At 31.9% G+C, this 14,457-nt stretch overlaps 1 protein-coding gene across 1 annotated transcript; it reads left to right on the top strand.

Annotated features, from left to right (window-relative positions):
• The first annotated feature begins 4,295 nt into the window (after positions 1-4,295).
• LOC124362075 (1,5-anhydro-D-fructose reductase-like) lies at positions 4,296-10,350 on the top strand. The gene is made up of 6 exons (XM_046816246.1): positions 4,296-4,456; positions 5,487-5,654; positions 5,882-6,079; positions 7,719-7,972; positions 9,721-9,880; positions 10,040-10,350. Exons 1-6 carry the CDS (start codon positions 4,355-4,357, stop codon positions 10,178-10,180), a joined length of 1,023 nt encoding a protein of 340 aa, XP_046672202.1. The 5' UTR covers positions 4,296-4,354; the 3' UTR covers positions 10,181-10,350.
• The last annotated feature ends 4,107 nt before the right edge of the window (positions 10,351-14,457 follow it).

The following is a 14,457-nucleotide window of genomic DNA, read 5'->3' as shown; positions in this document are numbered from 1 at the left end:
TGTAGTGGTGTAAGATATGCTATCTGATGATCAAGTTGTTAATATGTACAAGAGGTTGCGTGACTCCCGATTCTTGTAATCACGCCCATACCAACACTTAGCACACCATTTGATCGTTTATTAGTCAATATCAACACAGCAATACATGTGAAATGCGTGGTTGTATTGCAATAAATGGTGTTTTGGGTGTAATTTTAGTAGCGTAAGCAACAAAACAGAAGCCTAACTGGAACAACCGTTTCTAGCGTTGTATAATGGTCAGGCCTAGTATTACAATTCGCGTGATCTAACACATCTGTATTGAATTCTATAGATTACTTGTATTTACTACCATCTGTGAGCTTTAAAATTAAAATAACTCTAGTACTTGATTTGTCCTAAAAGTAACTGTTGAGTAACAGTAATAAAGTTTATATTACCTATGCTATTTCTTTAATTTACTATACAGTATTAAATAGTAACGATAAAAAGCACAGAATGACATCATTTTCTTTATCATACTATACAAAAGGGCGAATTTAGGGCCATTTGTTACATCTTACCCTAATGATAACTATGTGATCACCATATTGAAAACTCACAACAATTAATATTTTAAACATTATTATCGTGTGAAGCCTTCCGATAGCAAAACTATCTTCGTATGAAACTTCACGAAATATTTTAAATATAGTGATTACTAGTAAGTAATATGATAAGATCCATCTTCAACATGATTATTGTGAATATGGTCTAAATTGTAGATAGCCCAACATTTAACTGTAAGATATACAAAAATACTTGAATTTATGTATGTAATATTTATTTATATATGAGATTTTTATTATTATAAAAATCAAAAATAGCTTCATACATTATAACATATGCAACATCAATAGCAGCTATTTTTACTTATATATAACAAACGCATTAGCTTCTGCTATTAGTCACTTATTGAAATGTACTTCCCACATAAGCATACCTTGTGCGTGGGAAGGGTCGCTATTCATTAATTACATTATAATGTTTACATGAATTTATAAGGCTGCTGCAAGATTTAGGAATGAATGATTTTGAAAATGAATGAGCGTAGAACACAATATTTATGACAACTCTAACCAGTACTACCAGCTGTAGACTAAGGTGCCAAGAAGGTCCGGAAATCGGTTGATAAAAGATGAGGTAATTTTTAATATATTAATTAATACTTATTCTATTACGTTTACTGGGATAGTAAAATTAAGTTGTTATTTATAAGTAATTACAACGTAAGATATTTTTTATATTGTTGATCTAGTTCGCTTCTGTGTTTGGATTTTTATTTTTTAATGTATTGTTCTTTTATTTTTTATATAAGATGTGGTTTAAATGCCCTGTCTAGTTTTAGATGAATAGATAAAAAACCTCTCTTTCCCAAAACCCCAAACATGATAATGTCGCGTGTAGAACCATTATTACTTACCTCTAATTTATTTCTAAATTAAGTAGACATCAAGTTTAAACCTGAACAATAAAAATTAATACTTACTGTTGATCTTGTTTTAAAATAGAAGTAAAACCAACTTATCTCGCAAATATTAATAAAATATGGAGTAACCGTCTGTACGATTGAAGTATTAATAAAATATGGAATAACCATCTGTACGATTCAAATATTAATAAAATATGGAGTAACCGTCTGTACGATTGAAGTATTAATAAAATATGGAATAACCATCTGTACGATTCAAATATTAATAAAAAATGGAGTAACCGTCTGCGTCTGTACGATTGAAACATTGGTGAAAATTTTAGTTTGTAATCATAAGATTGATTTTAATATAACGTTGAAGTAAATAATATGGCTTTACTCTTTTCACTCTAAATCAATTTCAACATAATCAAGTTTATGGAAGACGTGGGGCGAAGATTGAATCTTAAATTGTTTAACGAGATGAGCTAAAGAACGTTCATTTCACTGTTATTGAAGTAAGAAAAAAAATTATATTTCCTTATACATACACACATATATATATATATATATATTATAATTTATAATTTGAGGATTACTTATCTTAGATATCATAGTCATTTTGAATTTTTTTAAATGAATGTAATTTTGATCATCATTATTCTTATCATATCATAGTCTTATAATTGGAGATACTTAGTAACAATATAAACCAATAGTAAATACAGCATGCATTGAAATGTTTAAAAATATCGCTATTTATCTGTAATTTCAGAACTTGAATTTAGGAAGAAAATAATGTAACTACCATTGTGCTGTCACTGACTGTGTGAAAAATGTTTTAAAATGAGAAAAGAAACCATGATAAATTAACCATGTGCATGAAAAAATTCTGCTAAATATAAGCAATTGCTTAAATAACCTTAACGGATTTTACAGCATTGTGACATATATTTCAGTATAACTTGTATTGTAATAATTTATACAAGCGGGAAGTGCCGATGCCGAGCGGTCTAAGACGTCGGACTATAAATCTGAGATAGACATAGCACAGATTAAAATATTACGTAGTACTTTTTATCATTACCATTGACCTTCTATTGTATATCGGCTCTGCTCCTTATTCTGTTTAGAAATACTCTCGCACATATTAGAGGTCCATGGATGAGGACGGGCAGAATAAGACTTAAAAAAAACTTAAAATTGGGTCGACCACATCCATAGATGAATATAAATCTGTATTTGCTGTTATTGTCGACATATTTAAAGTAGTGGCTTCCAAATTATTAATTAGTGGTATCTGCAAGAAAAACTTTTAGTGAAATTGAGTAGATTATAAATATCTATATATATGGTATACGTAATATTAAATTAATAATTTGTAAAATATGAATTAATAAATTTAATTGATTGATTCACGAATTACAAAAATGAAAGCGTCGTTCTATAAGAGCATATTATTATAAAACTGTAAAACTTATTACGAATTTCGCTGTATTCCTTATAAGCTTTATGTAATGTAGGCTCCAAGTCGATGTTTCCCAGACACAAAGACGTGGAAGCAAAAGAAACCCTAAAATAAATAATGTTGATAACGCTTCACATTGAAATACATTGTATCACACTTGCTTCACTTGTGTGAACCATTTAAATAACAGAGGCAGAGACTATTAAATAGTATTAAAGTGGTAGAAACATGCAATTTACTATTCAGTGAAAACATTCCGTACCGGTTGTCGCTTTGATTAACGAACGGTAAACAGAGGCGGACTACATCCACACGATGCTCTCGTATCCTATAGCTCCGGGATACTCATCACTGACTCGTGTACGTGGTTCATTCGTTCCATAGATCTGTACAAGTACTGATAAGTCACTTATTACAATTTTATATTATTGTAATGAGTTTATTTAAAAGTTTTTTGGCTCTGCGATTTTATCACTGCCATCATGTTCAAATAAAAATTCCGCTAAGCTATGTAATTAATTACAACTTAAAAGTGTGGTAAATGAAATATTGTGCCAAAATTTTAATCATTATATATCCACTCCAGCATATTATATTTGTATTTTACCTGTTTAAATATAAGTATCACTAGTTTAAATTCCATATGATTGTAAATAGCTTGTTTATAAATGTATTTATTCTGCTTTCTTCTCGTTTCCATTAATGATAGCACTGAGAACAATTTAAAAATGTTTTCCAATGTCCTATCGATGTTACATGTACCATCATAAATTAAGATGTTAGCTTTATAGAAATGAAGCTTTATAAAAAAATTACAAGTGTATATGTTAGTTCGTTTTCGAGATATAGTGCGGACAGAGTGACAGACAGACAGACAGAAATTATTTTTTTTAGGCCATCCAATGATAGGCTTCTCATTTGTTTAGCCGATAAGGTAATAATGATATACCAGTTAATGCATACAAATGTATAATAGACAATATCTAATCAAAATATATAAACCGATCTAAATGGTTTAATTATAACTTTAATTACTAGCCCTTGAGAAGATCTAAATACAGATTGGTTTAAAGTCCCTATTAAGCGATTCTTAATTTAACATTTTGTATATCTTAGTAAGAAATGTTTTTTGTTTAAAAGTAAGTAAAATTGCATTACCTAAATCTGTTATAAAAGGTTTTACACTATCTTATAATATAAAACTCCAAAACAAGGCACAGCTTCCACATTTCCCTTCCTTCCTAGAAGTGTATATAATATAATATGTCGATGAAACTTTATATTTCGAAGTGTTGTGAAATAAAAACCAATGTATTAAATTAGCAATGTTATCTTTCAAGAGTTATCTCAAGATTTAATGCCACGATAAAAGCGGCAGTATATATAGTGAGCGCTGCCAGAGCTTACCGTGTCGTAACAAACGTTCAAGTGACAGAAGAGTGTTACTCGCTGCCGAGATGTCTGCTAAGTTGACCAAGGACTCTGTATTTACCGCAACCTCTGGCATGAGGATGCCAGTCGTGGGCCTCGGGACACTGGCCAGGAGCACGGAGGAGAGGGTGAGTACAACGAAATTATTGTCATCTTTGAACAGAAGTGCAGAAAATTGTTTTCCTAAATATTCATAACTTTCGTAAATAGATAGGATATTTATGAAAATATCAAAAATGTAGAAAAAACATTTCTTGTATAATCGTGCGTGTATATGACTGATTTAGAGCTACAAGATATTAATGAAATTTGTTAAATGTTTGTATGTAATACTCTATAAAATATTAATGTGATTGATAACTATTCACCTTTTACCAAATATTGAAAATCATATATTTTTTAATATAGCACATATCTAATTAATCTTTTAACATAATCTTTCTTATAACAAATTAAATTTAAAATTTGTTTAAAAATGAAATAAAGTTTTACTAAAGAAGTGACGAACGGATAGTTAGACTTGTTAAAGTTTTATATATTCAATTTGTGATTTTATTTTTTTATTACTTTTAAAATTTACTAACGAAAATTACTAACTATAATTAGAAAAAAATGTTTTTGACAAAGAATAGTAGATGTACATTTTTATTTAAACTATTACCCTCGTTGTTTTGGCGTAAACCTTTAAATTTGCAACAAAGAGTTTCAAAAGCATAGAACCGCAATAATGAGGAACCAGAAGAATAAGTTTTAAATGGATATGCATAGTTAACGGTATTCTCTCATATTTATAACATTTAGATACAAACGCCTAGTATAAAAAATACAAAAACATTTGTTTAAGCAATTGCTCAGTTTATATTATACAAAGATCATAAATTCCTCTTATAAATTTACAAATACAACTGAATCCTGAAGCCTACAAGGAGACTACTTGGGACCAGTAACTTTTGAATTAAAAATAATCAAATAAAAACAAGTTTTAGTAGAGATATGGTTGCTCAAAAAAATCTATGATATTTACAATTTTACGTTTTGACATCTTGGAAACTTTAGTGGTAAATTTATCAAGAAAATATTAAAGTAACAAAAAATAAAAAACCAGTTATTAATTTGCTCTGAACGGTAAAAAGTATTGTTATGGTTAATTTTTTACAGTCGTCAGACGAGGACATTACAAAGGCAGTGGAGTATGCCCTAGAGGCTGGCTACAGACACTTCGACACCGCCTACATGTACAGGAACGAGAAAGCAGTGGGGAATGCGTTCAAGAAGTGGTTGGATAGCGGCAAAATCAAAAGGGAGGACTTGTTCGTCGTTACTAAGGTAAGGAAACTAATTAGATCTTCAAATAGTCTAATATGTCTAATTCCTCTGGTAATAACCGTAATTAGTTGTATAGTCTTTACGAAATTGTAATCTTTAACAGGAAAGTAGAGTACATGTCATGGAGGTGTTATTTCATACCATTCCATACGGAATGTGCAGTTAGATTGCAAGAAAATACAAAATATGGTTTAATTAATTCATGAAATTATTTATGATGGTTACAGCTGCCTATGGTGGGGAACAATGAAAAGTTGGTAGAGAGGTACCTGAAGGAGTCCCTGGAAGACCTGCAACTAAGCTATGTAGACCTGTACCTGATCCACAAACCCGTGGGTTTCCAGCCTGGAAAGGAACTGTTTCCTACAGACGAAAACGGATACTTGAAACTCGACTACGACACAGATCATATCGCTTTGTGGAAGGTGATTACATTTCATTATTTGTATATTCTAACGTCGAAATTAATCCTCAATAACAATAAATAAATACCTTTGGCTTCGCACGCAACTTAAAAAATTAAAGTCTATATACAATTTAATAAAAGCGCTTAAAATGTAATATGATGGATTCCTACAAGATTTTCAAACATGAGTAGGCATAACTCAGGTACATATTATTATAGTAATTATTGTTAAAGAGGCTTAGTTTAATATCTACGAGCATTTCTAGTTAGAATTAATTATATTACCGTCGCCATAGCTATGTCTGATTTGTTGCCTCAATCAAAAAAGTACAAATAGGTAGATATCTTAACACTAATTCGTTCAAAAATCGTTTACTTCTAGCCATTGTCATTTAATTTCGATCTAATATAATTCCTGTTCCATAGTTGAGTTTGCCTTGTTGTTTTGATAACGAAAAATATATACACACTTATGCAGATATTAATCTTGACTTCGCTGTATGCATTACACTACTGATCAGGAACTGTATACTTTTTATTTTATAACGTTTGAGTAAACAAATGTTTTATCTACTTTGTTAAACTTCAGCTGAAAATTTCAACAACTGTTTCATGTTAGTTAACATTGGATTACAAAACATAATTTTTACCATTTTTTCCGAATTCCAAATTATTCGAGGTAACTTTTTCAATCTTTCTATTCATATACAAGTACCTCAGATTTGAAAGTATATATCACAAAAGAATTTACCCAATTCTTAAGATTAGCGCATAGTACTAAGTTTAGCAAGTATTTTTGTGTGGTCGTTAAGATTATAAATCATTTTACTTAACATACTCAAAATGCAAATCTTTAAGTGTTCTGGAGGATTAAACGAATGACATATCTCCTAATTTATGAAATTTTATTAATGGTAATATCCTTTAAATGTAATTAACATTAAAAATAGTTATTTAAACTTAAGATGAATTTTTGATCAAATTTTCAGGATCGAATAATATTTTTGTTTCACATATTTTATATTTTAATATAAAATATACAACACATAAAACATATTAATTTAAACCTAAACAAATAAGGGGTTTCGTGAGGTCGGTGAGGGTGGTTTGTCTCATGTTTACATTAGGGATAACCTACTACAAAACATTCGAATTACATTCTTGTTTTTTTTGTTTAATTCCCTGATACTATCTACTGTCAAATTATTTTTGTGTTAATAAAGTAAAACGTTTGGTTCAGTCCTAAAATGATTTAGTCTAAAATACCTATTTTTTATTTGCGTTATAAATTATGACTCGAGCTAAAATTATTATCATCCATGAATCATCGATAGTAGGATAGCAGGACGGTGGCCAATCTCCCCTGCTTTTTATAATGTTGTTATGTCATATTCTTCTTATTTAAAATAAAGAACACGTTATGAAAGATTTAACTTGAGACACAGGCATAGTTTTATGGGGGCTTTGAGTTACTATAGAGATATTATAATGATAAACTGAGACATTTTTTTGGGCTTTATGCAATAAGTATTATATTCAAGCAGTAGCGTTATTATAATGGTATTAAGGAAGCAGAATTGATTTCGATTAAAAAAATGCAGTTTCAAAAACTAAAAATAACAAATATGCAAGACAATAACTGTGAATTAACATTGCAGGCGATGGAGGCCCAAGTTGACGCAGGGAGGGCCAAGTTTATCGGCCTGTCCGACTTCACAATTGCCCAGATGGAGCGGATCCTGAAGATCGCGAGGATTCGCCCCTCTACGGACCAGGTCGAATGCCATCTGTACTTCCAGCGGAAAGAGCTGCGCGAGTGGGGTAAGAAAAACGGGATCCCAGTCACATCTTTTGCAACCCTGGGCTCTGGTGCTGCCGTGTCTATCTTTGACAAAGGAGGAAACATGACTGAGTGAGTATCGTGCGTTTTAAAACTGATTAGTAGAGATTTTGTACTTAGAAAATATGTTTCTAAAGTTATGAAATTGTCAGTTGAGGATCTTTTGAAAGATCAGCCGCAATCGAGCTTCATGCTCAAGGTTAATGTAGACGACATAGTCCTGATGTTGCAAGGAAAAGTTTGCAATGGAAACAGTTGTTTAAATCATGAATTGTTCAAGTATTTTATTTTCATTCACAGAGTCATGAGGCATGAAATCTTACTAAGACACTCATTACTAGTTCCCATTACCAAGAATAACAACAGTGTATTTTCCGATTGAGATTAGGTGCCACCTACCATACTGTTACAAATTAATGTATAATCGGGATGTCTATGAGTCCGTCAAGTATAAAATAGACTTCAGCTATTCTCTTACCCTTGGACCTTACAGGAAATTTCTTTCTACTAATTTATTATGAAATACTGAACTCTTCTAATGTATAAACGTGCCATCTGAGTCCGTCATGTAAAAATAAAATACGTCAGCTGTTGTGTTCGGATTGCACTTATGACTTCTTAAATATATATTTTTCAATATTTTGTGTTGTTGGTTCTTTTAATTTTTAGTTATATTTTAGTATTTTACTGCCCGATAATCGCTTAAAATTTCTACTGAACTCTAAATTGTTATTGTGATGGACATAAAGTACAGAATATATTTATGAATATATTTTTTATTATTTCTAATACTGAAATGGAAAAAAAACTTTACGAAATTTATATCTTTTCAGCAGTCGAATCCGTTTTCCAAAAATTACATTTTCTTCCAACGTATATAGAAACCTTACTTAGTGAACTGTACTTCGCGAAATAGTATTATTGGTCACAGCTATCATCACTAAGTCTTATTTATCTAAGTTCGAGTCCCGGCGGAGCAAGCACTTTTTGCGATTCAATGTTTATTGAAATAAATTAAGTCTTATTTATGTAACATTTCATGAATTCAATTTCGAAAACAGGATTAGTAAATTTACTGAAGCACAGTGAATTTTATGTAATATTTTGCTTTTTTCGTCGGTATAGTGGCTGTAACATAAATTCCTTATAAATTACTGACACATATATCAAGTAACATAATGTATTCCACTCACTTTCTAAATGAAGCGAGTTGCTGTAGTAAATCCTGATTAATATCAGATGGCATTACCACGCAGCTGTAGTAGTACCTTTGGTTGTATTAACTGCACAGGATATTGTGCCTATTCACATGGCATGGTATGCCGAGGCTTGATGGATCATTTCAGTTAGTTCTGAGGTCCGCCGCTAGGGCTGCGCTACGTAACTTGACTGTTTCAATATATGCTACCTGACATTTCACTCCTTCACTCCACCATACATTAGCAATCCGATCGCTCAATTCGTAGCATTGGACGATTTATCTCTTGTGTGACTAATACAATCAAAGGTATTACTGTTGCTAGATTTTCCAGGTGGTGCGATTGGTAACACATTAAGTATAGAATACAAAATAAATATATTTTAACTTGATACCTTTTAGTGTATGTAATAAGTTACTGAAGTATTTTGGAAAAAGACCGCCTTGCGATCAAGGTAAATTGTGATAGGATTCTACCAAAACTTTTGAAAACAACAATAATAAAATTATAATGAAACTACTAATAACGTCATGAGATTTGTCTTGCATAAGCTTAAATAAATTTCTTTACTAGTGGATTAAAAGTTATAATCTCATTTCTTAATAAGAAACTATGTGACAGACAGCAGAAGAAGAACCCCTTGACGGAGGAGGTTGTGATACGCATAGCCCAAGCTCACGGCAAGAGCCCGGGCCAGGTGTTGTTGAGACATATGGTGCAGCTCGGTGTCGCCGTCATACCCAAGAGCTCTCACCCCGACCGCATCAAGCAGAACATTGATGTGAGTATACAATCTAATTAAATCAAATGTAATACTTGTACAATCCTTCATTGTGTTTTAGATCAAATTAATTTATTATACAACAATACGTATAATGAAAACCCAAATACGCATACAAACAGTTGCCATGGTAATTTAAAAATAATTTTCATTTTTCAGATTTTCGATTTTGAACTAACGGACAAAGATATGGCTGATTTGGGTGCTTTCGATTTGGGTGAAGGTGGAAGGAAGTTTTTCGTCTCCAATCTGGTGAAAGGATACGATAAACACCCTGAGTGCCCCTATGGAAAACCATAACCTGCTTCCAAACAGAGTATAACTAACAAGGATTACTGAGTCAATGTTTATTTATAACATGCAACACACGAGTGTGTTAATTTTTATATTTTCTGATATAACATGTCATGTATTATTGTCATTTTGTATTAGTAGTGTTGTTGTTATTACAAATACAATTTGTAAATGTATCTATGTTAACAATTATTTTAGTATCCACCACCACATAAATAACCTTAATATTGTTGGTCATATCGTATCATTACTATCAGTATAGAAAATATCAGTTTTGATAAGATAACGTCCCTCCAAGCTTAATTTATAACAACTAACAATTTAATAGCTAGTTGCACTAAGTGAGGAGATAAGACAAGAAATTTATCATTACACTAATGGGCCCCGCATTTCAATAACAACAATGCATTTCATTTCAATAATGCAAATTCTGTATTTGTGCAAATGTTTTAATCAGAGACAGAGATTATAAAAAAGTATTTAAATTATTATAAATGTACAATTTGGAATTCAGTGAAAACATTCCTTGCCGATTGTCGCTTTGGTTAACGAACGGTAAAGAGAGGCGGACCAAATCCACATGATGTACTCGTACCCTACAGCTCCGGGATACTCGTCACTGACTCGTGTACGTGGTTCAGTCGTTCAGTAGATTTAACATAGCACAGGATTTTTCACAGGCTCGTGAAAGTTGTTTAATCAACTATTATATGTAACTCGGCACATTATTCGAATTGAAACCTAAAAATACACTTCTAAAACCCATGAATGTGTGATAGTTGTTAAGAAGAATGGACACAACACACGAGTTACAGCTTACTATAACTTCGGAACACACTTAACTGATTCGTGTTTAAATGCAACATGTTCAGTTACCTAACGCGGCACGTCATAGGCTTAGCGTTGTTTACTTGATCAGTAGATCAAATATAGCACACGAATTGAAGCTGAACTATAGCCTCGAGAAACCCGTCGTCAATAATCCTGAAACACGACTAAAATTGAAATTATGACTAAACTGTAAATCTATCAGTGGATGCTTCTGATTACAGTCATCTGTAGGTCTCGTCTCTCAACTCAACAGCAAGTCGTTTTTTGTTGGTACCTTCCGGCTTTTGGGATTACAGTTTTATATCCAGAGTTTTTGGCTAGATCTTTTAGTCTCCTTTAATGTCTTGGCTTCAAAAGGGTTGAATCTTCTGGAAGATTTTGATTTTTAAAGCCATCAAAAATTTGAAATCTTCTCTATTATCACTTACACCTCTGTAGCGTTCACAACCAGAACTTCCAACAGGTAAAAATATATACAAAGGCTTAGAAGCTCCAAAGCACCAAAGGAAACCAGTGACTTCAAGGTGCCTACGTTTTGAGGTTCCCCTAGGAATGTTTTAATTTGGCTGCTTTATACCTTCCAATTGAATCTACAAGGGGTGCAGCAAAATTGTGTCACTTAAATGTGGACTAAATGCAACTTTTCAGCTTAGACAACAAAGCTCTCAGAGCGTAGATGATACCATAAACTAGAGCTCTCTGAGAATGGAGTCAATTAAAGACCCGGTTTATAAGAAATTAAGTAATACTAGATGGATGAGAGTTCTAGGGTATGTTTTAGAGAAGTGTGATTACAGATATTAGGTATTATTTAACATGCCTGTGACCCTGGGTGCGCACACAATCAATTAAGACTTCTCTAGGGCAATCACCTCTATGACAGATGAATAACGTAACCAGTGTGAAGGGTCCTGGCAGGAGACCATCATCCATGTACCGTCTTCTTTTTGCTCCCATATGTATCTCTACCTGATTCCGAAGGAATGTCCTCATAGCACTTATCGGATATGAGTGTCTGAACAGTGTAAGACTAAATAATGATGCATATCGGTGGAACCAAGTAAAGACGTAAATTATTTATTATATGGACTTTTCTTTTATTCCAGAACAATGTCATGATCAATATGGGTAAAAATTTTTGGTTCCACCTTTATGCTGTTAAAATAGTATTTATAGCACCATCTCTTTGATTAACAAGCGCGGATCAGAACAACGGGGTCCAATGAATGTTAGGGTTGCAGGAAGTGTGATGACTATTATGTAATTATGAGAATTATGAATGTTAATTTGAGTAAGCTTCTTCAACCAATCAACGTCATTACATGATCTTTCCTGAAATAAAATAGTTTCAACATAGATAATTAAGAAATAAATAAGTTTGCAAAGCTTCAAGGTTTATAAATAAATCACGCCAAAAAACAATTTAATATCTTCAATGGATTTATGTAAAAATATATTGTATAAATTCGATTAGATTTAGATATTTACTGATTTAGTCTAGGCGACAGAATTTATCTGGCTGTTTATCAAGTGGAAAAATAAAAATGGTGATGTACTAGCGATTATGAATATCTAATTAAAACAGTTCCTCCCCCGTCTTGGAGCTGCCAAAATTTGCAAAACATCAAGTATGTGTATGAGTACCACAACTAAAGAGCTAAACATATAGATTCTTGTACTGTGGTAAAAACCCCTTTATAAACTTAGTACCTTGCTATTATCTTGTCTGTGACCCTTGCACTTTTTATCAGTAACATTGACCTTGTACTGTATCGACTCTCCCCCTTATTCTGTTTGATAAGATCCTCGCACAGGCCAGTGGCCCATGAGGACGGGCAGAATAAGGCTTAAAAGGGGAAAAAAAAATCGTTTATCATATTACGATTTCAATAGTAATCTTTTACTAGCCATGTCCACAGCGGGACATAGAAAGAAACATTACAAAATGAGAGAGAGGTTTACTCTGCGTGTGCTGATATTATATTAACAACCAAAGCTGAACGGTTAGAAGATAAAGGAGGTGAGTGGTGTTAAAGGTTAAGTGATTGCTATAACTTTATTGTAAGCGGTAAGTGATAAAACTATTCCAGTTTGTCGTTGTTTAAATAAGGGAACTTTAATGTAGTATTCTAGATACTTAATATTTTTAGACTTATAAAGGGTAGTGTATATGAGTGAGATTGATCTAGCTTTTCATTGAGGGCCTAATAAGTTTTAGTAATAATAACACAGAATTATATTGCTTGACCAAAGGCCTAAATTAATTTCTCTCTTACCTAATCCTTCTCTACTGTCTCTAGTTTCCTCTACCAAAATATATTTTCCGTAAGATGACCTTCTTAAATGACTAATGACGACGTCAACCCTTGTAAAACTTATGCATTGGACAAACCCCACAATCACAGTGATCTTTTTAATAAACATTACATTTTAGTAGTTTTTATTAAATATCTACCATCTTCAAATCTACCATATCAATTGACGTTCAAATGCTATTTCCTTTTTGTCGCACATGTCATCATTTTAATTTGGAAGAAAGGCAGACTTTCCATTATCAGTGTTATGCCTTTCTATGATTTATGACGAAGAAACGTAAAGCTAACAATCGTTTGTGTATTAAATAATGTAAATATCCTAAGTACCCTTGAATACTTAGTCTTAAGCACTTAAAGCTGTCACAAGCTGAAGTGTATCATTGTTCCTGAATTGAATTATAATTATTTGATAGTTGAGAATTATTCAATACAATACTAAGAAATACGTATTTGTTTTAATCCACTTTAGGGTTGTATTTTGTTGTCAAAAACCTCAGTTACGCTACTTGATTTTTGTGTGTGTTTTTATGAACATCGAAAATGCATAGAAAATTATTGTTAGAAAGAGACAAACATCTGATAAACGAATTTTGTGTGTTCAAAATAATTTGTAAACGCATATATGAAACACTTTATTTTTTTATCATTAGTTATAATTTAGAATAACTTGTATAGAAAAAACAAGCAGTTACCCGCGGCTTCGCACGCAATTTCGTATGTATATTCACTTTGGTTCACATGTGAATTATATTTCCGATGCTAATTTTCTGTTTACCTTCTCCCTAAGAGCAAGAAAATGTGTTAAAAAGTGCATATTTATGGTCATTTTAATTTGCTTCGATGTTAGTATTTTTTTTTAAACAATAGTTGGTTTTGCATCTTCCCTGATCAAGAAAATATGTACACATACATAGCTCAGAGAAGCCTAATTTTGTGAAAACACAACTGATTTAGGTTTCTAATAGTCCTTTAACACTGTAAATGTCAGCTAAGACGTCTAACACTGTTTAAAATATTTATGACATTACATTTGTTATGTTTGATTAATGAACAATATTATCAATGAAACAAATAGATTCTGTATTATTTAACATATCTATCAACGCAATGAAAGTAATATAGTTGGGTAGAAAATAA

The sequence above is a fragment of the Homalodisca vitripennis genome, chromosome 5 (genome assembly GCF_021130785.1).
Source record: "Homalodisca vitripennis isolate AUS2020 chromosome 5, UT_GWSS_2.1, whole genome shotgun sequence".
In the NCBI taxonomy this organism is placed as follows: Eukaryota; Metazoa; Arthropoda; class Insecta; order Hemiptera; family Cicadellidae; genus Homalodisca; species Homalodisca vitripennis.
Note: the sequence above shows the minus strand (reverse complement) of the source record. Positions and strands in the feature narration are given on the sequence as shown.

What these genes read in the sequence shown, in the direction of transcription:
- LOC124362075 (XM_046816246.1), top strand. Translation starts at nt 4,355, where the DNA reads ATGTCTGCTAAGTTGACCAAGGACTCTGTATTTACCGCAACCTCTGGC. An exon ending in CCAGGAGCACGGAGGAGAGG is followed by an intron (nt 4,457 to 5,486) that starts GTGAGTACAACG and finishes AATTTTTTACAG; the next exon opens with TCGTCAGACGAGGACATTAC. An exon ending in GCATCAAGCAGAACATTGAT is followed by an intron (nt 9,881 to 10,039) that starts GTGAGTATACAA and finishes TTCATTTTTCAG; the next exon opens with ATTTTCGATTTTGAACTAAC.